Below are 27,997 nucleotides of genomic sequence, written 5' to 3' on the forward strand. Positions count from 1 at the left end.
CAGGGCAACAAAAATGATTAGGGGGCTGGAGCACATGACTTATGAGGAGAGACGGAGGGAACTGGGATTGTTTAGTCTGCGGAAGAGGAGAATGAGGCAGGATTTGATAGCTGCTTTCAACTACCTGAAGGGGGGTTCCAAAGAGGATGGATCTAGTCTGTTCTCGGTGGTAGCAGATAACAGAACAAGGAGTAATTGTCTCAAGTTGTAGTGGGGGAGGTTTAGGTTGAATGTTAGGAAAAACTTTTTCACTAGGAGGGTGGTGAAGCACTGGAATGCGTTACCTAGGGAGGTGGTGGCATCTCCTTTCTTAGAGGTTTTCAAAGTCAGGCTTGAGAAAGCCCTGGCTGGGATGATTATTTGGGGATTGGTCCTGCTTTGAGCAAGGGGTTGGACTACATGGCCTCCTGAGGTCCCTTCCAACCCTAATATGCTATGATTCTATGATCATCTAAACAGGAGTCACAGCAGAGAATTTAGGTTGTTAGGATTTAATTACTTAGAACTGTATTTTGGTCAGGAGGACCCTGAAGGTAACATTCCTGTTCTTGTCAAAAGTGCCATTGAATCCCTAATGACCACAGCTGTAGACCCTTGGTTTTACATCTCACCCACAAGAAAACACTATGCAGCACAGTGTCTCCTAGCACCATGCTGGGGCATTAGTTGTGTTGACTCAGAAGGAAAAATGCTATCTAGAGAATCACTAGCACTACTTCTGAAAGCACATTGGTGTTTGATGGAAAGTAGGCTTGATGCTGCTTGTGATAGGTCTAACAAAATCACAGCCTAAGTGGCACTTAACAGAGGTCCTGGGAAAATGTTGGGAAGCACTATTTTGTCCAGTTAATTTAATAACATTTTTCTTCATTACTGCATAAGTATAGTGCCTGGAAAGTAGACATGAGAATAATTTTAAAGATGATAGACAAGATCCTCAGCTGGTATAAATGGGCATGGATTCATTGATTTACACTACCTGAGATTCTGGCCAGACAGAGCTCAACTATGTCCCTTGCGGTTCATCTCAGACATTTTTGTGATAGTTAATACGCGGACCTCATTAAAGTGTTGTGTTGTAGCAGTAATCATAACTTACTGTACCAATTTGTTCCAAAGTACTTTTAGTGGCATTGAACCAATCTAATGTACAAATCATTTTGGATTTTGTCCATTCCATAAGGATTTTTCACTCAGACTCTTTGGTGCAAGTATTTAAATAGCTCATGACTGACAACTTTTTATACTTTAGAAATGCAGTGTTAATGAAATGAAATATTGCTGTAAATGTTTCTAGTACTACTGGATTTCAGAAGCCCAAATATGCCCTCAGATGCATAAGCAATACTGAGATGCTATGATGGTGCATGCATTTTCCTCAGAGTTACACTGTTGTAAATTTGAATAGACTCAATTGAAGTAAATGGATTTACAGCAATGTAACTGAGAGCAGAATTTGACACAAATAATGCAGAGCTCCCACTGACTTTGGTAGAAGCCCGTGAGCACCTGTGAGGGTTGAATGTGGCCCATGGATAAGGATAGTTTATTTAAACTAAAATCCCTACCTATAGGAATAACAATACTTCCCTACCTTGCAGGTGAATTAGTTAATGGTTGTAAAGTACTTTGAAATTAAAACTACTAGTATTATTGTTTTGTTGCTAAATATGTTTGTATAGTTTTCTATTTTGCAGTTAATATACTATCCATTATAGACAATTAGATCTCTTTTTGCTACCGTTAAAACTTTGTCAAGTGGATATTGTGTTAATTTTATTTGCTTGCTTCTTTACAACACTGTTCATAAAAAAGGTAGTAAGAATAAAGTATTCAAAGTAAACAGAGCCATGATGGGCATTAGCATTCAGGGGAAATATATTTTGTGTCCAGAACTATAGAAAGAGCAGAAAACAGCCAAAAGTAACTGATCTTCACAAGAGTTTTCAGGATACATGAGGATTGGAAATGGCAGAATATTAATTTGACTTTGTGACAAATATTGTAATAAGAATCTGAACTTTGGACTTGACACTGTTAAGAATGTCATCTCAGGCTCCTCCACACACATTCAATTAATTTTATGTCAGTATGAGAGGGAGGGTAGTTGTGAAGGAAATTCACAAAGGCAAACATATTCTTAGTAAAAGACACATCATTTGGCTAAACTGGATCTATATATTAGATTCTTTTACTTGTTCTAGCTGCACCCAATCCTGTAGTTATTCCAATTACCACACAACATCAATCATATTCAAATCAGTGGAAGTTCCTCAGGCTGAGCAGCTGCATGACCAGGTACGTTGTAAGTTCATCATGACCTCTTTAGAGTATTGCAGTGATAAGTTAAAGGAAGACTTAAACAACTAGGAAGTCAGAAGTATGGTTCCTCAGAGCTTCTGATTGGACTTCTTTTGACAAATTCCTGCTGTGTTTTCAGGTAGTTTTTCACTGACTATGCCCCAGTATTTAAGAATAAACAGAATGCCTGTAGCTGTACAAGGTATGATAAAACATTCTAATACATTTGTACAACTACTATTATATCCAAGTTCTAATTTCATTAAATGAGTGAAAAGTCTAGCTGTAGGTTTATAAAAGTTCCTTGATTATTTTCCCTTTACTGGAGGAGACATTACCACGATATCTGACTAAACTGGAACCATCTGTCCCTTTAGTGGTAACGGCTGATAGGAGTCGGATGTGGTGGTCAGAAAGCTCCTCTGGTTATGGCTGTGATTGACATGCATCCTACCACATCCTCTTAATGTTCTCACGTTATAAAATTGCTTCATTTATAGGGTTCCTCCCTGAATTTGCTTCCTACTGGACATTATTTCATATAACTTTCCCCCCGATTATGAAACTAAAGCAACAGCCCTCTGAGATGTTGTATAAAAAAGACCACAATATTTCCAGTTGTGGTAAGTTTAAGGTCTAAAGTTTATAGATCAACCTTACTAACTGGTGTCCTTGCATAATTGTTATAGTTTAGAGGAGGCAGTCTTGAATATGTAGTAGCTCCAAGGTTTCTTTATCGACAACATTTAAGAGAAGGGCAATTTAAGAAACAGAATTACATTCCCCATTTGAAAAACTGCTTCTTTTAAAAGCTATACCTAGATACTGTTTAATTTCAAAAGGTATTCTTATTATTTAGTATCTTTGAGGAATAATCTTTATGACTAGGATAAATAGGATAGAGTTGCTGTTGATATGATCTAAATTATTACAGCCTAGTCAGCTCTATGTCTAAAGACAAGAAATTTTAAGCACAGTTGTCTGTGTGGCAGCAACAGGGAGCTGCCTGGCAGGATCAGTTAAGTGTGTGAGTTTAAAGCCACTAAGGAGAATGGAAAACAGACAATTATTATTACAACATTATCCTTTCCACCAGCTCCAGATATATCTGTGGTGGGACAAAACAAGGGGACTATGTCTACAAAGACTTTCAGAGAGATGTGAGGTGATAGGAGAGCTACAATGGTAAGTAAACATGACAGAAGGTAACAAAAATAAAACATTCCCAGGCAGTAAGAAACTGTGAGCCTGATTTCCCACTGCCCTTCAACTTGTAGTCATTTACACCTGTGGGCGTAAATGACTATCAGACCAAAATGCAATTTTTAAAATAAAAAAATCAGTGAAAGCAAGAGTTTAGGTTCCCATAGCACTGTTAACACATCACTATGTACATACTGTTTACTGAAGTTAACCTAACCAGCAACTGAAAATACTACATATGTACAATATAAATAAGCTAATGTCACTACACAAACTTTAATTGCATTCACTGGCTATTTTTATTATAGATTTACAACCTAAATATCCCATGAAAGATGTTAAATAGTTTTGTTTCCATTTAACTTCCCTTTGTTTTGTCTTAAAAAAAACTGAAAAAATAAATAGAAAAATTGCTAGCTGTAGAAATATGGAGTTTCCTATGGTCAAACACAGCTTTTAAAGTGCACTATTCTATTGATAACATAAAAGCGTAGATGATAAAGCTCTGTGGGATCATTATGGGTGGGAACTTGGCAGCTGGGTACAGCAAGGTGGGGGTTTATTCATAGATTTAGAGATTGTAAATAATCTACTCTGACCTCTTGTATTGCATTCTCATGGCTCTTCTCTGCACCGTCTCTAATTTATCAACATCATTCTTGAATTTTGAGTACCAGAACTAGGCAAAATATTCCAGCAGTGATTGCACCAGTGCCAAATACAGATGTAAAATAACCTCTCCACTCCAAGATTTCCTTGTTTATGCATCCCAGGATCACATTAGCAATTTTGACCATCAGACCGGGAGCTCATGTTCACCGGATTATCCATCATGACTACCAATTTATTTTTCAAAGTCACTTCTTCCCAGTTTAGTCCCCCATTCTGTAAGTATGGCCTACATTCTTTGTTCCCAGATGTATATATTTATATTTAGTCACATTAAAATGCATATTGTTTGCTTGCGCCAGTTTACCAAGTGACCTAGATCGCTCTGAATCAATCACCTGTCCTCTACATTATGTGTCACCTCCCCGCCACAGTTGTTGTGCCATCTATAACCTTTATCAGTGATTAGTTTATGTTTTCTTCCAGATCATTGATAACAAATGTTAAATAGCATAGGTCCAAGTACTGACCCTGTGGGACTCCACTGGAAACAGACCCATTTGATGATGATTCCCCATTTAAAATATTTTGAGACTTATCAGTTAGCCAGTTCTTAATCCATTTAATGTGTGCCACATTCATATTATATCTTTCAAGTTTTTAATCAAAATGTCCTGTAGTACCAAGTCTAATGCCTTACAGAAATCACTATTAACTTTAGCAACCAAACTTGTAATCTTATCGAAAAAGGATATCAAGTTAGTTTGACAGGATCTATTTTCTATAAACCCATGTTGATTTGCATTAATTACATTACCCTCCTTTAGTTCTCTGTTAATCGAGTCAGGATGAAAAGCCTATAATTACCCAGGTCCTCCGGTTTATCTTTTTTAAAAAATTGGCACAAAATCAACTTTCTTCCAGGGTTCTGGAATTTAGACTTACTGAAAATCAACATTAACAGTCCCCTGAGCTCCTCAGCAAGCTCTTTATAATATCTTGGATGCAAGTTACCTGGACATGTTGATTTAAAAATGGGGGAGGGGTCAACAAGCATGTTGAGTCGATAAGTATGAGGGGATCAACAAGCATGTGGACACGGGGGATCCAGTGGATATAATGTACTTAGATTTTCAGAAAGCCTTTAACAAGGTCCCTCATGAAAGGCTCTTAAACAAAGTAGGCTGTCATGGGATAAGAGGGAAGGTCCTATCATGGATTGCTAACTGGTTAAAAGATAGGAAACAAAATGTAAGAATAAATTGTCAGTTTTCAAAATGGAGAGAGGTAAATTGTGATGCCCCCCAAGGGTCTGTACTGGGACCAGTCCTATTCAACATATTCATAAATGATCTGGAAAAAGGGGTAAACACTGAGGTGGCAAAATTTGCAGACGATACAAAACTACTCAAGATAGTTAAGTCCAAAGCAGACTGCAATGAGCTACAAAGGGATCTCACAAAACTGGGTGACTGGGCAACAAAATGACAGATGAAATTCAGTGTTGATAAATGTAAAGTAATGCACATTGGAAAACATAATCCCAACTACACATATAAAATGATGAGGTCTAAATTAGTTGTTACCCCTCAAGAAAGACATCTTGGAGTTTTTTAGGTAATTCTCTGAAAACATCCACTCGCTGTGCAGTGGCAGTCAAAAAAACTAAAAGAATGTTGGGAATCATTAAGGAAGGGATGGATAATAAGAAAAAAAAATACCATAAATCCTGGCCCACAACTTGAATACTTCGTGCAAATATGGTTGCCCCATCTCAGAAAAGATCTATTGGAATTGGAAAAGGTTCAGAAAAGGGCAACAAAATGATTAGGAGTGTGGAACAGCTTCCGTATAAGGAGAGATTAAAAAGACTGGGACATTTTAGCTTGGAAAAAAGACAAATAAGAGGGATATGACAGAGGTCTATAAAATCATGACTGGTGTGGAGAAAGTAAATAAGGAAGTGTTATTTACTCCTTCTCATAACACAAGAACTATGGGGTCACCAAATTAAATTAATAGGTAGTAGGTTTAAAACAAACAAAAGGAAGTATTTCTTCATACAACGTGCAGGCAATCTGTGGAACTCCTTGACAGAGGATGTTGTGAAGGCCAAGACTATAACAGGGTTCAAAAAAGAACTAGATAAATTCATGGAAGATAGATCCATGAATGGCTATTAGCCAGGATGGGCAGGGATGGAGTCCCTAGGCTCTGTTTGCCAGAAGCTGGGAATGGGCAACAGGGGTTGGATCACTTGAGCATTACCTGTTCTGTTCATTCCCTCTGGGACACCTGGCATTGGCCACTGTCAGAAGACAGGATACTGGGCTAGATGGGTCTTTGGTCTGACCCAGTATGGCCATTCTTATGTTCTTATTTAGTGTCTTCTGTTCAATATTCTCCAGAGCTATTAGTGAAATGGAAAGTGTTTATATCATATTATATGACTGTAATCTATTTTTCCCCAAAATCTGGAACAGAAACATTTATTGAATACTTCTGCCTTTTCTGCATTGTTATTGAGAATTCCACAGCTTCCATGTAGTAATGGACCAATACCACTGCCAGGGTTCTTTTTGTTCTTAATATATTTAAATTAAATCCTCTTTCTTATTGTTCTTAACTCTGCCAGTCATAGAGTTCTCTTGTGTCCCTTGGCTTCCCTTATCAATTTTCTACAGTTCCTAACTTCTGATTTATTTTTATTTATCTGTTTTTACAGCTGTCTTCACTTTTCCTCTAAATCAGGTTGTTGTTTTTTTTAATCTGCATGGCCTTCTTTCACAATTATGAAATTGTGATTTTGGGGTATGGTTTAGCAAGATGTTCTTAAACAATTCCCAATTATAATTCACATTTTGGGGCTGTACTACTTTTCCCACAGTACCTCCCGAGTGGTGGTGACCAAGGCAAGCCCATGGTATTACATCTCCTTTAAAGCTACCTTGCCTGAGAAGAGGGATGTTGAGAAGGGAATGCTGGGGCTCTAGCACCAATATAGAAGTATAAGCTATGTGTTATTAGCTGTAGCCTCCATGTGAATTTCCAGGCTCTACTGAAGTCTGGAAATTCTCGTGATTCATTCCACAGGGGGGAAAACCCGGTCTCCCTCATCCCCCATGATGTGAAAGATCAGGTAACAACTCTGTGAAGGGAGTTTTCCTCCCATTGGTCTACTCTCTGATGTTATGTTGTAGGAGAGGGAATACTGCCCCTTTTTTTCTATCATTCATTTTCTGACTTGCAAAATATATTTGTCCCCAAGTATCCATTAATGCTAAAAATAAGACCAAGTTATTTTGTTAATATGTAGATTCACAGTTATTCAATGCATAGAAATCAAATGTTTTAGAATGTTATATATTAATTGTTTACAGTGTAAGTAGTAACCTATTTTTTTAACCTCCTGGAAGCCAATATTTAATCATTTCAATATCTTGTCAGTTAAATCTATAGATTGTGTTGATTTCATTATAAGTAGTGATGGAGAAGGCTCCAAATGTTCTTACCTTTGGTTTAGGTAAGTGTATAAGATGATTAACTAAAATTTTAGAAATCACACAAGATGTTCAGCGTTAACAGGCTCTTTTGAGATTTCCAGTATTTCCTGGTTTCAGTTAAGCCAGAAATACCACAAGAACGAGACTTTTACTTTATTAGGGCATTTGTTTTCCCAGCCAAAACCAAGAGGCTTGGAGGTGTGTGAAAATGAGATTAAAATTCTACTGAATTTTTTTAGTCTCACAAGGGTTCAACTCAAGTTCGAAGCAAAAATTCAGTTCTATTCTTATTTTGTCCAAATATGTTTGCCTGTGATGCTTACTACAGATTTAAGAATATATCCCTAACCTGGAATAACATGAACAGAAAATGCCTTGCCACTTCCAACTAGATGTGTTGTTATATTTTGATGCAGTGATGTTAGCAGATAATACATCATAGCAGATGGCAGTTGGTGTTCTATGAAAACCTCAGGTTAATGTGGTATACTGTTACTAGTTGCAATAAATATATTAAGAGGAACTACATGTGACACTTCAGGGATGTGGGTTTGCCTTATATGGAAATTTTTGTACCAAGATCCCTAAATATCTTCTTAATTGCATGTAAAACAAAGGTTATAAAATCTGATGCATCAATCTATATTTGTTTTGTTTTAAGAAATACAGATTATTGGGAGGGGAGAAACCTGGGTTTTGTTTGGTATTTTAAAGTTTCATGCTGACACTCTGTGTTTAAGTGATTGATATTGGTATTTAAATAAAAATTAGACCTTTTAGCTTACAGTTGTGACTGCCTCCTTTGAAGACAATTGAGTATCATTTTTCTTAAAATTTTACCTTATAACCAAACACTGAGGGTATGTCTTCACTACCCGCCAGATGGGTGGGGAGCAATCAATCCAACGGGGATCGATTTATCGCGTATAGTCTAGATGTGATAAATCGACCCCCGAGCACTCTCCCGTCGACTCCTATACTCCAGCGCCAGAAGAGGCGCAGGCAGAGTTGACAGGAGAGTGGCAGCAGTCGACTCACCATGGTGAAGACACCATGGTAAGTCAATCTAAGTACGTCGACTTCAGCTACGCTATTCACGTAGCTGAAGTTGCATAACTTAGATCGATTCCTCCCCCCACCCCCGCCCGCCCAGCGTAGACCAGGGCTGAGTAACTATCATGGTTCCTGTGTGCGTCTGTTTAGATAAGTATCCAGATATATAGATGCTGCTCCAAATTAGCCACGTTTTGGAAGTCTCCATGTCAAACCAGTTTTTAGTAATAGAAAGACAAGACAGGTGAGGTAGTACCTTTTATTAGACCAACTTCTGTTGGTGAGAGAGCATGGGTGAAAGTAGGCCGTATGCAGCCGACGTTAAAGCACTGCCATGGCAGTGCTTTAACGTTGCTGCCCCTTCCCCCCCACCCTTGTCGGTGGCCCTGCCAACATGGGGGGGGGGGGCAAAAGGGACAGCTGATCCAGGGCCAGCGATTTAAAAAGGCCCTTTTAAATCACCACCCGAGCCACTGGCAGTAGAGGCCAGGCAGTGGGGATGGGCTGGCTGGGGGAGGCTGACCCCCAGCCCCGCCCCTTCTGCCCGAGGCCCCACCCCTTCCAGGGGCCCATACCAGTAACTGTTTAATATTACTTTCTCCCCTGTGAGAGAAACGGGCTTTCCAGCTGACACAGAGCTCTTCTTCAGGCCTAGTAATAGAGGACTCTTTAATGAAGCCAAAGTTAAACAAATTTACTGTGAGGGTAATTAACCACTGGGACAAGTTACAAAGGGAGTGTCTGAACTGAAGTATTGAGTCAAGATTAGATGCTGGACTAAAAGATGTGCTCTATCTTTAGCAGAAATTATGGGTTTGATGCAGGAACCACTGGGTGACATTATATTGCCTGTATTAATGCAGAAGGAGCTCCATGATGCGATATATGGAATAGCCACTGCAAAAATGTACAGATTGCTTGCACACCCAAAGTGGTGTTTAAGTGAAATTCCTATTAATAACCTTGTGCAGGATTAGACTTTTACAAGGTCCCCAAACTCTTAAGTATTGCAAACTCTGTGAAGCAGTAAAATACAGAGTTATCAGGATCTAGCATGCCAAAATATTGGAAAGGTCTCACTAAATTCCAGGCACTGAAAGCTGGATGAACTACACTCAGTACAGCTTAGAGATACGGACATACACAGGTGGTGTAAAGTTCACCTTTGCACTCTCCCAATCCTGGCACAGCTGTGTGCAGGGCAAGTTCCTCAGTGTAAATTACAGCAGGCTAAGAGCTGCTGTAACCTAAACTGGCTAATGGTTCCAGAGTGCTGAAACCGCAATTGGGGATGGACACAATATAGTGATGTCTCAGCAGCCTCTACACTACCAGAATCTCATCGTGGTACTGAGATGACCTTTATGGAGTCAGATACAGCAGCTCAACACCAAATCCTACTGCTAGTGAAGCACAAAGCAGCCACTCTGCACCTAAGAATCAGGCTCCATACTTTAAAGATTTAATTTAAATTTTGGAGCAAGCTAAATATTGATTATAAACATGTTGATGGTTAACTATTGTGTATCAGAGATTTTTCTGTAGAAATTATGCACTACATAATTGTTAATCTCATTAAATATTTTTTTAATCCTTTTTTTAATGAACAATGGGAGATACACCACTTCAGATTTAGTCATACATTTATGGCATGATAGTAAAATACCAGTTGATTATTGTAGGTATTTATGCATCTATATAATAGATCCACCAAAAGAAGTCTTATTTACTAAACAAATGGTTTCAGTGTAATACAATAACTGCCCTTTAACATTAACACTATATTCGACATAAACTATTGTATACACATCCCAAATCCTGTTATAAATATTAGCAACAATTTTCCTTAGTTTGACTGTTAAAACATATGGACAAGAATGTATGTCAAATATATTTGTCATAAACATCCATGTTTGCACAGGGAAAATGCATTAAAATGGTGAAAAGAGATGTAGGAAAATGTTGAGCATGCAATTTTCTACAGCAAACAGAAGATTTCAGACACAAAGTGGGAGTTATATGCCCAAATCCCATTGATTTACAAGGGGATGTGGGGGCCTTCGAGCTCCCTTGATTATCCCCAGCCATCCTTTTAGAATTTATGAGTGGAATTTTTAAAAGCACTTAGCATTGTCCTAACTCTGCCGCTTTTTTGAAGTCAGTTGTGGAACTCACTTTGACGTCAAGGAAAACAGAGGGGCTTCAATGCGTGAGAGCACTTTGAAAATCACACCTCTATGTGCGAACTCACTCTACTTTTGCCATTATTTTATGGGTGTTCTACTTCAACCCTGTGAGAAAAAAAAAGTTACCATCATTGTTAGAATAGCTATAGAACTATTACAATTTTAGCTGGGAAATGTTAACTAATTCCTCCTTTTAAATTTTCATTGTATAGAATTTAATAATGTCATTTCCCTGCTGTTTGCCTACTCCTGTGTAATGTGACTAACTGATGGGTCTCACTGTGTTCCATTTTCACTTCATTTTGAGTCCATAATGATTAGCTGTTTAGGCGTCTCTCCTAGCTTTCACTTTTATAGCAAAAAAAACTGTCAGACTCATAACTTCTATGCTCCACAAATTTGTACTTTGTTCTTTATAACTGATGCCGAAAGGCTTGACTCTAATGATCTGTGTAATCTGCTTGAGTTCTCTTTTAGCCAGCACAGTACTGAGTCAAATCCTGCTCACTTTATTTGCACATGTAGTCCCATTAATGTCAGGAAGTCTACCCATATTAGTAAAGGACCTGATCCAAAGCCCATAGAAATGAATGGAAAGATTCCCGTTGACTTCATAGTGATCAGTCCTGGGCTCAAAGTGAGCAGAATTTGACCACATATGTTTGCACAGTAAGACAGAGAATAATAGAATGTCTGATAATAACTGGAATGTATTGTTTACTCAGCAATTTTTTGAAGTGCACATAGTTTGATGCTTTTTGCTTTTTAAAGGAACAATCTCAGATACGCTTCTGCGCAGATATACAGTTTCTTCTCAAGTTAAAAATCCAGGCCATGATTTTAAACATATCTCGCCTTTCTTTTAACAAATGAAAGTTTGCTTCTGCAATTCAATATGTGTAAGAACAAGCCTTGTGCTAAACCCCCTTTAAAGATTTAGGAGTACATTTTATTTAGATTGAAAGTTCTTTAGAGCAGGGCCTTTCTTTTGCTGTGCATGCACAGTGCCACAATGGGATCTCTGATAACTAATGTAATACAAATAAAAGGTTGTTGTTTTTTTCAGTCTACACACAACTCCCACTTGCAGGTCAATGGCAGGATATATATTTTATTTTTTATTGATACATCACATCAAGGGCATAAAAATACATTGTCAAGGTTCCTTCCCCACTCTGAACTCTCAGGTACAGATGTGGGGTCCTGCATGAAAGACCCCCTAAGCTTATTCTTACCAGCTTAGGTTAAAAACTTCCCCAAGGTACAAACTTTGCCTTGTCCTTGAACAGTATGCTGCCACCACCAAGCATGTTAGACAAAGAACAGGGAAAGAGCCCACTTGGGGATATCTTCCCCCAAAATATCCCCCCAAGCCCTCCACCCTCTTTCCTGGGGAAGGCTTGATGATAATAATCCTCACCAATTGGTACAGGTGAACACAGACCCAAACCCTTGGATCTTAAGAACAATGAAAAATCAATCAGGTTCTTAAAAGAAGAATTTTAATTAAAGAAAAGGTAAAAGAATCAACTCTGTACAATCAGGATGGTAAATACCTTACAGGGTAATCAGATTCAAAACACAGAGAATCCCTCTAGGCAAAACCTTAAGTTACAAAAAGACACAAAAACAGGAATACTCTCAAAAACATTCTCTCCAGCACAGCTTATTTTACAAGCCATTAAACAAAAGAAAATCTAACGCATTTTCTAGCTAGATTACTTACTAACTGTACAGGAGTTGTAAGGCTTGCATTCCTGATCTGTTCCTGGCAAAAGCTTCACACAGACAGACAAAACCCTTTGTCCCCCCACTCCAGATTTGAAAGTCTCTTGTCCCCTCATTGGTCATTTTGGGTCAGGTGCCAGCGAGGTTACCTTAGCTTCTTAACCCTCTATAGGTGAAAGGGTTTTGCCTCTGGCCAGGAGGGATTTTATAGCACTGTATACAGAAAGGTGGTTACCCTTCGCTTTATATTTATGACATACATATATTGCTAATTCAATAGTAGAAGCGATGAGATAGTTCCTAAGAGAACCACTTTACTTGGCTCTAAAAGAAAGCAGTGACACTAGAAATTAAAATAAATGCAATGTTTCCAACTCTTGCTATTTCTTTGCAAGTCACAAGATTTCCACTAGGGCTGGAGCCAGTCTAGCAATGATGCAAGAGCCTTCAGGACCCTTGTGATTTTCAGCTCTGCTTAGGAGGCAGAAACCCCTTTGATTAGCTGCCTTCCCTCCCTGCCCTGGCTCCATGTGAAGAGCAGCCAATCTGAGTTGCTGCAGGAAGCAGGTGGAGTTCTCTTCCCCCATGCTAAATCAAAAAGTAATAGAACATTTTTTAAGTATATCCGAAGCAGGAAGCCTGCTAAACAACTGGTGGGGCCACTGGACGATTGAGATAACAAAGGAGCACTCAAGGATGATAAGGCCATTGCAGAGAAACTAAATTAATTCTTTGCATCAGTCTTCACGGCTGAGGATATGAGGGAGATTCACAAACCTGAGCCATTCTCTTAGGTGACAAATCTGAGGAACTGTCCCAGACTGACATGTCATTAGAGGAGGTTTTGGAACAAACTGATAAACTAAGCAGTAAGAAGTCATCAAGACCAGGTGGTATTCACTCAAGAGTTCTGAAGGAACTCAAATGTAAAATTGCAGAACTATTAACTATGGTTTGTAACCTATCATTTAAATCAGCTTCTATACCAAATGAGTGGAGGATAGCTAATGTGATGCCAACTTTTAAAAAGGGCTCCACAGGAGACCCTGGCAATTACTGGCTGGTAAGCCTGACTTCAGTACCGGCCAAACTGTTTGAAACTATAGTAAAGAACAAAATTGTCAGACACACAGATGAACGTAATTTCTTGGGAAATAGTCAACATGGTTTTGTAAAGGGAAATCATGCCTCACCAATCTCCTAGAATTCCTTAAGGGGGTCAACAAACATGCAGAGAAGGGGGATCCAGTGGATATAGTGTATTTAGATTTTCGGAAAGCCTTTAACAAGGTTCCTCACCAAAGGCTTTTAAGCAAAGTAAGCAGTCATGGGATAAGAGGGAAGGTTCTCTCATGGATTGGTAACTGGTTAAAAGATAGGAAACAAAGGGTAGGAATAAATGGTCAGTTTTCAGAATGGAGAGGGGTAAATAGTGGTGTCCCCCAGGGGTCTGTACTGGGCCCAGTCCTATTTAACATATTCCTAAATGATCTGGAAAAAGGTAAACAGTGAGGTGGCAAAATTTGCAGATGATAAAATACTACTCAAGATAGTTATGTCTCAGGCACACTGAAGAGCTACAAAAGGATCTCTCAAAACAGGGTGACTGAGCAACAAAATGGCAGATGGAATTCAATGTAGATAAATGTAAAGTAAAGCACACTGGAAAATATAATCCCAACTATATATATAAAATGATGGGGTCTAAATTAGCTGTTACCACTCAAGAAAGAGACCTTGGAATCATTGTGGATAGTTCTCTGGAAATATCCACTCAATGTGCAGTGGCAGTCAAAAAAGCGAACAGAATGTTAGGAATCGTTAAGAAAGGGATAGATAGTAAGACAGAAAATATCATATTGCCTCTTATACATCCATGGTACACCCACATCTTGAATACTGCGTGCAGATGTGGTCGCCCCATCTCAAAAATGATATATTGGAATTGGAAAAGGTTCAGAAAAGGGCAACAAAAATTATTAGAAGTATGGAACAGCTTCCATATGAGGAGAAATTAATAAGACTGGGACTTTTCAGCTTGGAAAAGAGACAGCTAAGGTGGGATATGATAGAGGTCTATAAAATCATGACAGGTAGAGAAAGTAAATAAGGAAGTGTTATTTACTCCTTCTCATTACAAGAACTAGGGGCCACCAAATGAAATGAATAGGCATCTGGTTTAAAACAAACAAAAGGAAGTATTTTTTCACACAACACACAGTCAACCTGTGGAACTCCTTGCCAAAGGATGTTGTGAAGGCCAAGACTATAACAGGGTTCAAAAAAGAACTAGATAAATTCATGGAGGATCGGTCCATGAATGGCTATTAGCCAGGATGGGCAGCAATAGTGTCCCTAGCTTCTATTTGCCAGAAGCTGGGAATGGGCAACAGGGGATGGATCACTTGAGGATTACCTGTTCTGTTCATTCTCTCTGGTGTACCTGGCATTGGCCACTGTCAGAAGACAGGATACGGGCTAGATGGACCTTTGGTCTGACCCCGTACGGCCGTTCTTATGTTCTTATGTTCACCCCTCAGGACCTAACACCATTCTCACAGGAGGGGAGGATGAAGAAAGGAGCAGAAAGAGCCCAGCAACTCCAGGTGGCTCTGGTGCCTCCTCCCCCAACCTCTTTAAGAGCAATAGAATGGCTCCTCTGCTCCATCCCCCTCCCCACTACATCCCTGTAACAATCAGTCTGGCAGGGGGAGACCCTGGAGTTTCCTTCTCCCATTGTGTGGAAGGGGAGAATGGGACCCCGCTGTAGGTCCCCTCAGGCCTGGGAGACAGAGGTGCAGAGCCCAAGAGTAGCAGAAGGTGGGACTGGGGAGGAAAAATTAATTGTTGGACAGGGGAATGGGCAGATATGGGGATGAGTGCTCCTGCAATGGTGGCCTAAATTGCCTTAATAAATTTTGGAGCACAATCTCTCTCACACACACATACACACTCCACAGCAAGTCAAAAATCAAAACAAACCAAAAATTCACAGTATAGTCTTTTTTTTAAAACATGGGTTGACTCTTGATTTTTTTGAACCATTAGGGTTGGCACTACTGTACGTGTCATGAACAATATAATTGCAAGGCAACAAAGAAAAACATAACATAAGCTATAGCCAGATGCAATAATCAGAAAAATTCCATCTACGTCAGCGGTTCTCAAATACCAAAGTGGTTTGCGACCGTATTTTAATGGGGTCGCCAGGGCACACGTTAGACTTGCTGGGGCCTGGGGCTGAAGCCAAAGACCGAGTCCCACTGCCCAGGGCTAAGCTGAAGCCCTCTGGCTTCAGCCCTCAGCAGCAGGGCTCAGGTTACAGGCCCGCTGCCCAGGGCTTCAGCTTTGGTCCCACCAGGGGCAGCGGGGTTGGGGCACCCTCAGGCTTGGGTCCCCCCTCTTGGGGTTGGGTAGTAATTTTTGTTGTCGGAAGGGGGTTGCGGTGCAGTGAAGTTTGAGAACCCCTGATTTAGGTGATTATGGATGGCTGGTACATCTTCCCCACCCAGGAAGGATTAAACACTGTGCCCGAGGCCACATTCATAAGGGCATTTAAGCACTGAAACACCTAACTTCTAAGTGCCCTGCCACCTAGTGAAACTCACAGTCCTGAGTTAGGCACCCTGACTCCCTATACCAGGGATCGGCAACCTTTGGCACACGGTGTGGGCTGAGGGATATGCTGGCCTGTGGGAGCCGCAATAGGCCAAACCTGCAGACATGGCAGGTAAACAAACTGGCCCAACCTGCCAGGGGCTTACCCTGGCTGGCCACGTGCCAAAGGTTCCTTGTCCCTGCCCTATACAATGCATGGGGAGAGGTAGGCACCTAAAAAAGGGATTCATAGAAGCCAGCATGTGGAGACCCCTAAACTAGCCAATAGGATATGTCAAGGAGAGGGATGTGGCCTAAGCCCTGCGCTTCAAAGGGATTTAGGTGCCTAACCCTGAGCCAGAGTGATGTGCCTACCTCCACTCAGGGTTCACAGCTGTGAACCCTTCTCCTCAGCCAGCTGTGTTTTGTGTCAAGCCCCACCTGGTAGGTGTGCTCTAATGCAGCCTCTAAGCATGCCTACTGGATCAGGCCCCGCAGGCAGAATAGGTGAGGGAATGCCTAGTTTCTGGTTCCCACTAGGGCTCAGGCATGAATTAGGTGCAAAGGAGCCTAGTGCTGTCAGGTGTTAGTCAGCTGTGCGCATGCCCACCAGCAGCAATGTAGGTGCTTTGGGAACTTTAATGACAAAAACTTACGTGCCTAGAGATTTAAGGCCGACAGAGTAAGGAAGCAACTGAAGGGTGGTTTTGTGAATACCAGTGGTGCCTCAATTTTGGATTTAAGGATATAAGTGCCCACTGAGATTCTAGCCCCCAGAGTCTGTTCAGGCCATTTCTTCAGGGCACTATTTATTAGCTGACCAACAATCTTTAGCAAACCCCAAATAAAAAAATAAAATACAAGTTCAACATAAACCCAACAGCTAATTGTACCTGACCCAGGGGCTTCCTTGCCAGAGTTTCCCTAGAACTTGAGAATGGCCATACTGGATCAGATCAATAGTCGATCTAACCCAATAGCCTGTCTTCCAACAGTGGCCAGTGCCAGATGCTTCAGAGAGAATGAACAGAACAGGCCAATTTATCTAGTGATCCATCTGTTATCCAGTCCCAGATTCTGGCAGTCAGAAAAATCCCAGCTTCTGACATCTCTACCCCATCCACATATAGACTATCTGCCTGGAAGTGCACACACAAACACCTCTGCTCTAGGAGCCAAATACTTCCTGTAACTCAAACTGAGCTCTTTCAACCTTTAGAGGAATCAGGTGCTCATTAGGCAGTCACCTGACCCCTTCCCAGTGGGGTCTGTTAATCCTGTCTAGCAAGGCAAACACTCGTTCTAAAGGGGCACTAGTACAGAAGGGAGCTGGGCGGCCCCAGGCCTTTTGACCTGTAAAGGGGCAATGTTACATAACAAAAAAAGTAAACAGATTAAAGAGCACACTGAGAAAATTACAGTAGTTACAGTTTACTTACAGCTTTCACCTTTTCAAAATAAAAGAACAATATATCATGTTGAAATCCTTTTAATAACTCAAAATATGGTGAATTAAACATTCCTTATCAAGAATATCACCATTAACCCTAGCTATGCGTCTTTCAAGGATGGTTCTGTTTTCTAGTGTCATCTATAATATAAATACAGCTGACAGTATAAGTTCTAAAGCAGTTTTTTATTTTGTTTACATATGTTTTTTATTTAACTCTAGATCTCCAGTTTGAAAATACTAGTTCTGGGATAGTCGCCATCATTGCAGAAATCAGTTTCTGACTGATCACAGATAGAGAGTTCCAAAAGGAAAATACCTATTATGTCAAACATTACCTATGGTGTCACATATGTTCTATTAAGGAATTCATAACTGGTCAGGTGAATTTCTCTGATTGTGAAAGCTTTTGAAATTTGAATCCCATAAACAATTTTAATTCATTACTGTGAACATTAATACTAAATCAGTTACATATATTCCCACCAGTTCATCCAGACATTGTCTGTTAGTCCAAATTAACCACTTGCAAGAATTCAGTAGGCATAACTAATCACTTTTACATCCAGGATAGAAAACCCCACAATCCATTTTGGAAAGTCTTTTTCACACTTATGCAGCTGACTGTGTTATAATCGTGGTCCCATATATTTGGCTAGTATTAGTAAATAGCTAGGAAATAAGAAAATTACTTGTAAATAAATTCTGAATTAGTTTGCTTTTAATTTCTCTATCCAACTTGTAGATCTTAAATATTTCTCTGATTTGTAAATGATAATTCATTCTACACAACAGAGAATCTTACATAGGTTGTAAGAGATACATTAAAACTCGATCAACCAAAACATTGCCCAGTTTACATGACACAAAGAGTTCCAGCTCAGTCCCTGGTTTTCCCACTTGCTCCCTGTGGGGAAGTAATCTGCATCAGACATCCCTATACTCAGCTCAACTGTACTTGCTGGTGAATTGGGAGGGGTGGGGGGGAGGAAACAGAGAGCCAAACCTCACATCTTTGCGGGGGGTGGGGGAGAAGGAGTGTAACATGAAAAACTTTTAAAAACCTGAGTAAGCAACCACAGAGGCTGCTCTTCCCCCTTTGCTGTGACTAGTAACGCACCTTACCTTTGCACATGCATGTGAGGTGAGCCACAGTCTTGCCCTAAATGGTTTTACTCAAGGACAAAGCTCTTTTATGACTCATTGGGACAATAAGACTCATACAGTGACTATAGCCATTGACTGATAGAGGTCCCAGTTCTGCAAACACTTATGCAGGTGCTATGGGTTCAGTCCCAGTGAGGACAATAAAGACAATGGGACTACTAACATGTTAAATTAAGCATATGTAAGAAGCGTTTTTAGCATTGGCCCCAATAGTGAATTTCTTTAATACTCTGTGGTGATTTTAACCCCAGAAGTGTATTCATTTATTTTATTTGTATGCCTTTGATGCTCATCACAATAGTATGTAAATTAGGAGTCTGGAGTCTTTATATAGATAGCTTGTAGGGCCTGATGCAGAATCCAATAGAAGGGCTCTCCCTGACTTCAGTGGGTTTTGGATCAGACCCTATGTTAACAATCCCTGCCAAGTTCGCTATCCCACATGAAAAATTATTTCCCTAAAAAGGATTCAGAACAACAAAACCCAGATGCAATTTTAAACAAAAATATTTCAAAAACACTAAAGGGTTTTTGTTTGTTTTTCCATAAGATCAGATTTTTAAAAACTTAAAAGAACTTGTGTTGAAGAGCCCTTTCAGTTTTCCTCAGTTTAGCTAAAGCAGCAGATGGCAGCTATCTCTGTTCTTCTCCCAGGCCTGCTCTCTGTTTAGCTTCTCTCTGCTGTTCAAAGGAGCTCCACACTCTATACAAATTATTTCAGAAAAAAAAAGAATATTAAGGTGCTAGTTGAAAGAACTGCTTTCATGAAAAGCAGGAAGCTGCTCTGAGTTGTAAAAACAAGCTCTTTGTTGATTGAACAGGATAGGGGAGGGGGAAGAGCAGTGCTAGTTTTAGTGGCAACAGAATGTACCAGAATTTTAATAATATCACTATAGGCACTTACCAGTATTTCACAGTAAGCTTATACTGCAGTGTTATTGAAACACCAGAATCATCAAACACTATCAGAATTCTTTACTACATTCAGAACAGTAGGATCCCCTCACTTGTTTGAGGTATAAGAAAATTCAGCTTGTTCATTTCTTATGCATAAATGGATATAAATTTTACCCTGGACATTTGTTTGATAAGAAAAAGAAATTCACTTCTCTCCTTTAGTATAAAGCTAATAAAGCTACTTATTTTTGAACATCCCATCAGAACTCAGCAAATAATATCATCTGCCCAAATTTGTGGCATTTCTTTTACAGAGAGTTTAAACTTTGGATAGAGAGGTTTACTTGGTGAATTGAAATATTACCTCCTCAGGATCTCTTTCGTCAACTGGAATCAAAAGACATTTCTATGACTAGCTAACATTCATCTCACAGGCGTTATTTAACTTAGAGTTTCCTTTCTTTTGTATTCATAAAAGTTCAACCATGAAGTTGTTTTTTATGTATATCTTTATTTCACTTTCTTTTGTTGATGTACTTATACACTAGAGAAATTACTAAAGACAATGGGCCTGATTGTCCCTTACTTATTATTAATGTTTTTATTACTGCAGTGTCTAAAAGCCCCAACCAAGATCAGAGCTTTGTTATGCTAGGCACTGTACATATCCATAATGAGAGGCAGTGCCTGCATCAAAGACCTTATGATCTAAATGGACAACCTATGAGAAGGCAATGGAAGGGGAAACATTTTTTCCTTTGAAAAATTGAGTTTGATCAAAAATTATTTTTTTTCAAGGAAAAAAACTTTTTTGTAAAAATTTCAAAATGAAAAAATGTTGAAAAAAGTGATTTCTTTTAAAAAATGTTGTTGTTTGTTTTGTTACAAAATAGTGTGGAGATTCCCATTTTCTTTCAAGGTTGTTTGTTTACTTTTTTTGAATGGGTAAAGTAGAGGAGAGGTTTAAAAAAAATAAAGTTAAAGAAAGTGAGAAAATGAAAAATTCTCTCACTTATTTACTTTTTCCTGCTGAAAAAAGAGATTTAGTGCATGGAAAACCAGGATATGACTCTGTAACACATTAGATTGCTGCTCACTAACTGGCTTTGTGGACCCTGCTACCATACACTATTTTTAATGGCTTACATTTTAAAACTTTTTTCCACAAGAAAATTCTGGGGGGCAAGGTGGGAGGGATAGGGGAAGGAATTTCTTTCTCATTATTTTTACTTTTTCCCCTTTTTATCCACTGGAAAGGTATTTTAAAATGTGTCAGACAAGCAAGTGTGTTTTTCTCCAGTTTCTCTATTTTTTTTTAACTTTACCCCCCTTTCTTCACTGGAAAAAAATGGAAGGAAATAAAGAAAGAATGAGAGAGGGAAGAAAAATCCTTAAAATCCTAAATAGAATATTTTGAAACCAAACAAAATCACATTGTTGCAAATTGTCAGAATTTTAATTTTGTTAATTTTTTCATCAAAATCCTCCAAAAAAAAAAAAGTAAAAGAGATAGGGATGCAGTACGTTCATCTGACTCACCATTCTGATTAAACTGGTCTTGTGTATTTGGTAACATTAATCACGGGATACTTCTGATCAGACTGTATGAGCCAGAAGGAATCTAAGCAATTGCTTTACCATTCAATCACAGAAGTCAAAGATAGAAAATAACTTAATTATCACTCTCTCTGTATTTTTTCCATAAAAAAATTGTTTAAAAGTGTTGAAACTTACAGGAAGGCTAAGACATGTCTGATAAGACATGTCTGAGCACCTGTGCACGGAGGTGTGATTCCCAGTGTGGGCTGACATCCACACGCTACCTTTGCGTGAGCCAGAGCCTGAAAACAGCAGTGTGATCTCTGTAGCACAGTGGGGCAGGCTAGCTGCCTGAGTTCCATCCAAGCTGGCCCCCTGAGTATGTACCTGGGCAGTTAGCCTGAGCCAGGACCTGTGTTGACATGACCACACTTCTATTTTTAGGCACTAGCTCAAGCTAAGCCAGTGCATGTATGTCTACCCAAGCTGAGAATCACCTGTCCCCGCTGCTGTGGAGACATACCATTGGAAATAGTATACTTGGATGCCAGCACAGGTGTAGGACCTGTAGAATGAGCAAAGGGCTGAGCTTCACAATACAAGGCCTCATCTTGACTAGAAAAGGAGGTTGTAACTGATATTGTGTTAGTTATATATATATATATATATATATATATATATATATATATATATATATATATAAACTATGTTACCACAGCTTCAATCCTAATTTTCCCCTAGTTTTAACATACATTAGCTGATCATGGTCAACCTTAGTGGGGAGCCTTGGGATGACAAAGACCCTGCTAACATATTCAGAGCAGGTCAAAAGTATTAACCTCTTTCTACTTTAAGGTCAAAGTTCTGGTTAAAGTCATGGTAGCTAACCTGTGTTGGCTAACATACTGGCAACCATGATCTCTTTCCCAGTCAAGACCAGGCCTAAGAGATAGCCCATTCCTGGAATGGGACATGGACTTGGCAGAGCAAAAAAACCCATCCATTTTCCATGACCTGAGTGAGAGAGAGTGAAAGGAAAAAAACAAAAGTTGCTGACAAGGAATCTGACTGTAAGAATAATATTACAAAATTTTGATCTTTGTAACTAAGAGCACTGCTCCATTCCAAAGGACTTTATTAGTATTTTGCCTGGATGAGAATCAGTAAATGCTTTATTTTATATTATGTGCTCTTGTTTCTCCTCTCCCATTCTGTTTGAATACAACTGTAATTTGGATTTGTTTAGTAATCATGAAGAACAAAGACTGCCCCAGAAAATGGCCATGCTCAGGGGAGGAAGGGAAAATAGATAGAATCCACCAATGGTTTTACACAAGCGATGTTAAACTCATGACCAGGGTCTCTGGAGGAGTTGCAGTATCTCCTCTTAGTTGGGCAACAGACAGCAGATGGAGTGGGGAGATGTGATGACATAAATTGAGTCCTCCAACCTTACTGGAGTTGGGTTATGGTGATCCACTGTTACAGACATGCAGTCTATGCCTGAGAAAGCAGTATTGTTTCCTATTGTACATCTACTAATCTTTTGCCCAGCCTAGTTTTAAATGTCCCAACATTTGAGTTTCCAATGCTTCCTTTGGGAGACTATTCCACGGTCTAATAAATTTCACTGTCAGGAATTTAAAGATTAATTTTGAGTATTTTCAGTTTAGAGTTTAATCTTTTGTACAGCTGTGCCTAAATTTGTATTCAACCTGCTACTTGTTATCTAATGAGTGTGTTTCAGGGGTTTACTATGTTAGTATTTAAATCTTAAATAATAAATTACTATTCCATATAAAGGACCAACTGGGATTAGCAAGGCTGGAACTGCCGACTGTCTCTAAATATGGTATAATCTTGAACAAATGAAAGGAAACACATTTTCTCTCAAAGGCCTGTGTGACTCTCCCTCTCAATATATGTCAGATTATATCTCTGATGTCCCTCTGGGTGAGTCTCAGTACTGTTTGCCTTCCTTTTGAGTTTTATGTGGTTTGGTGCAGGAGATGTTTTACTTGTTTTATCAAAGGATTGTGCATTTACACTACAGCTGGAATCTATTGTACTCTGCTGCCTTTCTTTTTTGTGGTTTATGTTTCATAATCCTATACCTGTTCAGAGTCCTTTAGGGATGAATGTCACACGCCTACAAATTTGTCATTATTATTAAATTTACCATTTCTGCCCTTTCAATACCTTGATGACCAAAACTTTAAAATATACATAGTCTAAATGTGGCTTTCCTATTCCTTTAAATACATGGCTACAATAACTTCCTTCTTTTTATATTAGACACCTTTGTTCATCCACTCCAGGACTGAATGGTATTGCCCACTTTTTACTAACTGGCACCACCAGTACTGCCCACTTCCAGCCCCAATATTATATCAGGAAATTTCATCCCTATAGTGCATGATTATTTTCCAACACGTTGATACAAAGAGTAAACAAAATTTATTGTGTTATATGATTTTCCTGACAAATCAGAAAAGGAAGAGAAAGGAAAGTGAATGCCTTATGCCATTTGTTTTCTGCCCTGGCTTTGGACCCACTAGCCATTATAATCTGTAATGATAATAAAATTGGGGACTACAGAATTCAGGTAACTGATACAGAATCCATCATCACTTGTAGATCACTAGTTTAATTCTGATCCAAAGTCAATGAACAGATTCAAAACTGAGATGCACCCAAGCCATAAAACTAACATCTAGTTTGCCAGGGCTCAGAGCAAGACTTTCCATTCACCTTGTTTTAGAGATAAAGGCCAGCCACAAAGGCCAAATACAGATCCAAACTTCACTAAATTTAGGGGGAGTGGGTGAATCAGGGATTTGGTTCAGATCCATTTCTAGTCCAAATTTGGGGAATACAGGCTTATTAGGTGCCCTTGTTAAATATGTAACATCTGAGTGTTGTTCGTTAACAGTTTGATAGCCTGAGTAAAATGAATTTCTTAGTGTTAATCTACGTGTAGTTTAAACCGGCCTAAGAATGTCTTTTACCACGGTACCCTTGCTTAATTATTGTATCTGTTTTGTGCATAATTAGAAGTTTAAATTTTCAGTGCTGCCAATCCAACTAAATTCATTCTAAAATACTAAACAGTCATAAAATTAGGAAAAAAATCCTTAGAATCCATAACTCACATGATTTTAAATGCAGCAATTATTCTCTCATTACTGTCGTTTGCAACTAAATTGATTTTTTATCTTCTCCAAACGCTGCATTTTGACTTTTTACTCACTATTACATCTAAATGGAGTAAATCCAAAAATAGACTTTTGATAGGAAAATATCTCCCAGAATCCTTTGAGCTGTGAGAATTTAAATTGCTACCAAGAGTTGCTAATAAGTTTAACCACCTCAGGAATTACATTAAAAGATATAACCAAAGACAATTTGGGTAAAGTAATTTAACAGGCAGCAGATGATATGCACAGATGGAATCTTCTGATTGTATCGCATTGGGGACAGGTTAGATTTACCAAAAATAATTCAGACAGTTTTATATATCAGATGCTTCCATTAGCATTTCCCCTAAATGATACAAAGTCTGACAAGGTGTTTGTTTTGACATTTTTGATCAACATTTGTCCATCCAAGAAAAAAAAAACTTTCCAATCAACTAAACATTTAATCTACCTTAATTAACACCTTCACTTTTGGACACTAATGTGTCACAGATAACTGGAGCAAACATATTGATTTAACTGTCCTCTCCCATTATTTTGTCAAGCAGCTTCTCACCCCCACACCACATGCAAATAAACAGTGATTCTACCTTCCGTCAGTCTCAAATAAAATTAGCATTGGGAATTATGTAGCTTGAATATAACAGCAAAATAACTTTATTCGAAGTATAAGCTGCTACCCTTACAGCATCTTAACACGAACGGGCAAGGGGCTCCCTGGTATCTAGCAGTGATTCTCAGCTGGCCTGACCAGCTCAGTGAACCCAGCTCACTGTTGTCATAATCTGTATCAAAAGGGTGTCATGTAAGGGTTCAGACGCAAACTGGTATCATGCGGGTCATTAATATCACTGTGTGGGCTATGTGCACGTGATACATGAAAAATTGTAAATATGTGCTGGAAATATGTTCTTAAAAGGTGTTTGCCAGATAGGGGTTACGGCAGCCCATCCTAGACAAAGGAGTGTGGATCCACCTGCTTAAATGTGTCTCCAGTGTGGGCTGAGCAAGGAGAGGCAATGGAAACACAGTAAAAGCTCTTTTATCCGGCACTTCACGCACCAGCAAGCTCTATAAACCAGCATTTCTGATCTGCACTGAAACCCCGGTGTATAGTACAGTGGGTGCGGGGTCAGCAGGGGGCTGGGGCACGGAAGGGGCTGTGGGGCATGAGTTCTGGGAAGGAGTTTGGGTCTGGGTGGGGGCTTGGGGCAGGAGGCTGGGCCGCAGAAGGGTCTCGGAGTGCCCGATGGGGGGGGGGGGGCGCTCACCTCAGGCAGCTCCCCACAAGCAGCTCCCTGTTCCTGCTGTTGCTGGTGGAGGCGTGGCCTGGTGGCTCTTCAGGCACGCTGCCTCCATCCTCCCTCCCCGAGCGCTGACTCTGCGGCTCCTAGCCCATTGGCCAGGAACTGTGGCCAATGGGAGCTGCAGAGAGTGGCACCTGCAGATGGAGTCAGCGTGCCCGGATGTTGCTCACCAGTATTAACAGGCACAGGTTTAGTCTGACCTTAATGATTGAGGAACTGAAACTGTATGTCATCATCTGAACTCGAATGGTCTCTTGCAACGTCTTAACTCGTAATGCTCAACAATCTGTTCCACCTTTCTTTTAGCTGTGACAGTCTGAGTAGCTGAAGAAGACCTGAAGAAGAGCTCTGTATAAGCTTGAAAGCTTGTCTCTTTCACCAACAGAAGTTGGTCCAATAAAATATATCACCTCACCCACCTTGTCTCTCTAATATCCTGGGACCAATATGGCTACAACAACACTGCAAACATTGTCTGAACTGTCAGAGGAGTCCTGTTCCTGGAAAACTGGGGAATGCATCAATATTCATGCTTTTCTTGGTTTCTTCTTGTTGTTGGACTACCAATAAGCAAGTAATCGCAGGACATTAAGAGACTGTGATGTAATACCCTTGCTCTTCCCTGCTGATCCTCTGGAACTACTTTGCACACTGTATGATTCCCCATCTTCTTGGTAACAATGTGGATGTGCCTGTCCCAGTAGACTTTTAATTTTGCAGCTCCTGCACAAACTGACAAACTCCAGACAGATACCCCATCTCCTGGGGACAGAGTGGCACTGTGAGCTGTGTGATCATAGTAATCCTTGTTTCTGACAGCTTGACTAAATCAAAAGCTTCTCTCATCTGTGCTTTCCACTTTTGCACATAATCACCATAGTTCTCCACTAATTCCTGATTTCCCATTAAATCCAATACGTCAATGGGCAAGGAAAGGGCTCTTCCACACAAAAATGGAGAAAATCCTCATTTCATTATGTATACAGTTATAAGCATATGTGAGCTTGTTTAAAGACTCTTTCCAATGAGGTTTCTGGTCTTCAGGGAGAGTTCTCAGTGTTTCTAGTAGAGTTCTACTAAATCATTCAACTTGCCCATTTTCCTGGGGATGATATGGGGTCGTTCTCAGCCCTGCAATCGGGCAGTACTACTGCAGCCTGTGGAACAGCTGGTTCTCAAATTTCTCATCTTGGTCATGATGAATTCATTTAGGGGATCCAAATTAAAAAAAAATATTACAAATTTTGTCAGCTGCTGTTTTCTGAGATTTGGTTCTTGTGAAAGAAGCCTGTGCTTCTATAACAACCAGGTAAAGTGATCTATAACAACCAGGATATACTCATATTCCCGCTGCTTTTCTCAAGATGAAGAAAATCAACTGACACTCGTTCAAACAGTTCTGTGGTACTGATAGCCTGTAACCAGGCTTTGGTATGTTGGTTTGGTCTCCTTTGTTTCAGGCATTGACAGACCTGAGTTACATAGTGCTCAATATTCTCCTTCATATGGGGCCAATAGAAATGGACTCTAGCAAGGTGAATAATTCAGTCAGCACCTAAGAGGCCCACATTTTCATGGAATTCTGCATAGATTAGTCTGCAGTACTTTTCAGGTACTACCAACTGATTGTGAGTAGTGATTTTGCAATGAAGGACACCAACCTTATCAAAGTACCATTTTTTCCCTCTCACACCACAAAGCAAACACCGGGTATAGACTCTGGCTTTTTCTTACTGGTGTCCTGGATCCTTTGTCTTTTCCTTCAAGAATTGCTTTTATTATCAGGTTATTTTACATAATTCTACCCAAGAGAGGGATCTAGGGGTTGAAGATGCACTTATTAGCTCATCTTCTTCCAACATGGCAGCATTCACAGTGATAGTTATCCAGAACACAAACCCTTCTTCAGGGGCCTGTGATGATTTTATTACAGCATTTACAACATCCGTAGATGTTTCCTCAGTACACCCTTTCATAAATTTACCCATATAGAGAGAGGTATACCGGACAAAATATCAGCATCAACATTACATTTTCTAGGCCAGTATCTGACATTGAAATTAAAACTGGTCAACTCAGCTACACAGTGGTGTCGAGTGGCATTCAGTCTGGCTGATGTAAGTACATATGTCAGTGGGTTATTATCTGCATAAACAATGAAGTATCACATGTAATATAAATAATCAACAAAATCGCTCTGTCATTTCCCATTTCAAAGCCAGAAACTCCAGTTTCCAAGGAAGGATAATTTATATCTTTT

At 39.6% G+C, this 27,997-nt stretch overlaps 1 protein-coding gene across 1 annotated transcript in view; it reads left to right on the plus strand.

Moving 5' to 3' along the window:
• LOC311514890 (uncharacterized protein) overlaps positions 1–26,908 on the plus strand; it is a 73,139-nt gene extending 46,231 nt beyond the window's left edge. Inside the window, exons 4-5 of the mRNA XM_084617619.1 lie at positions 3,398–3,486; positions 26,044–26,908. Of these exons, the coding sequence (XP_084473745.1) occupies positions 3,398–3,486; positions 26,044–26,065 (111 nt within the window). The 3' untranslated portion in view covers positions 26,066–26,908. The remainder of the gene's footprint in view (positions 1–3,397; positions 3,487–26,043) is intronic.
• Positions 26,909–27,997: the final 1,089 nt, after the last annotated feature.

This window comes from Lepidochelys olivacea (assembly GCF_965140295.1).
Source record: "Lepidochelys olivacea isolate rLepOli2 genome assembly, chromosome: 1".
Lineage (NCBI taxonomy): Eukaryota > Metazoa > Chordata > Testudines > Cheloniidae > Lepidochelys > Lepidochelys olivacea.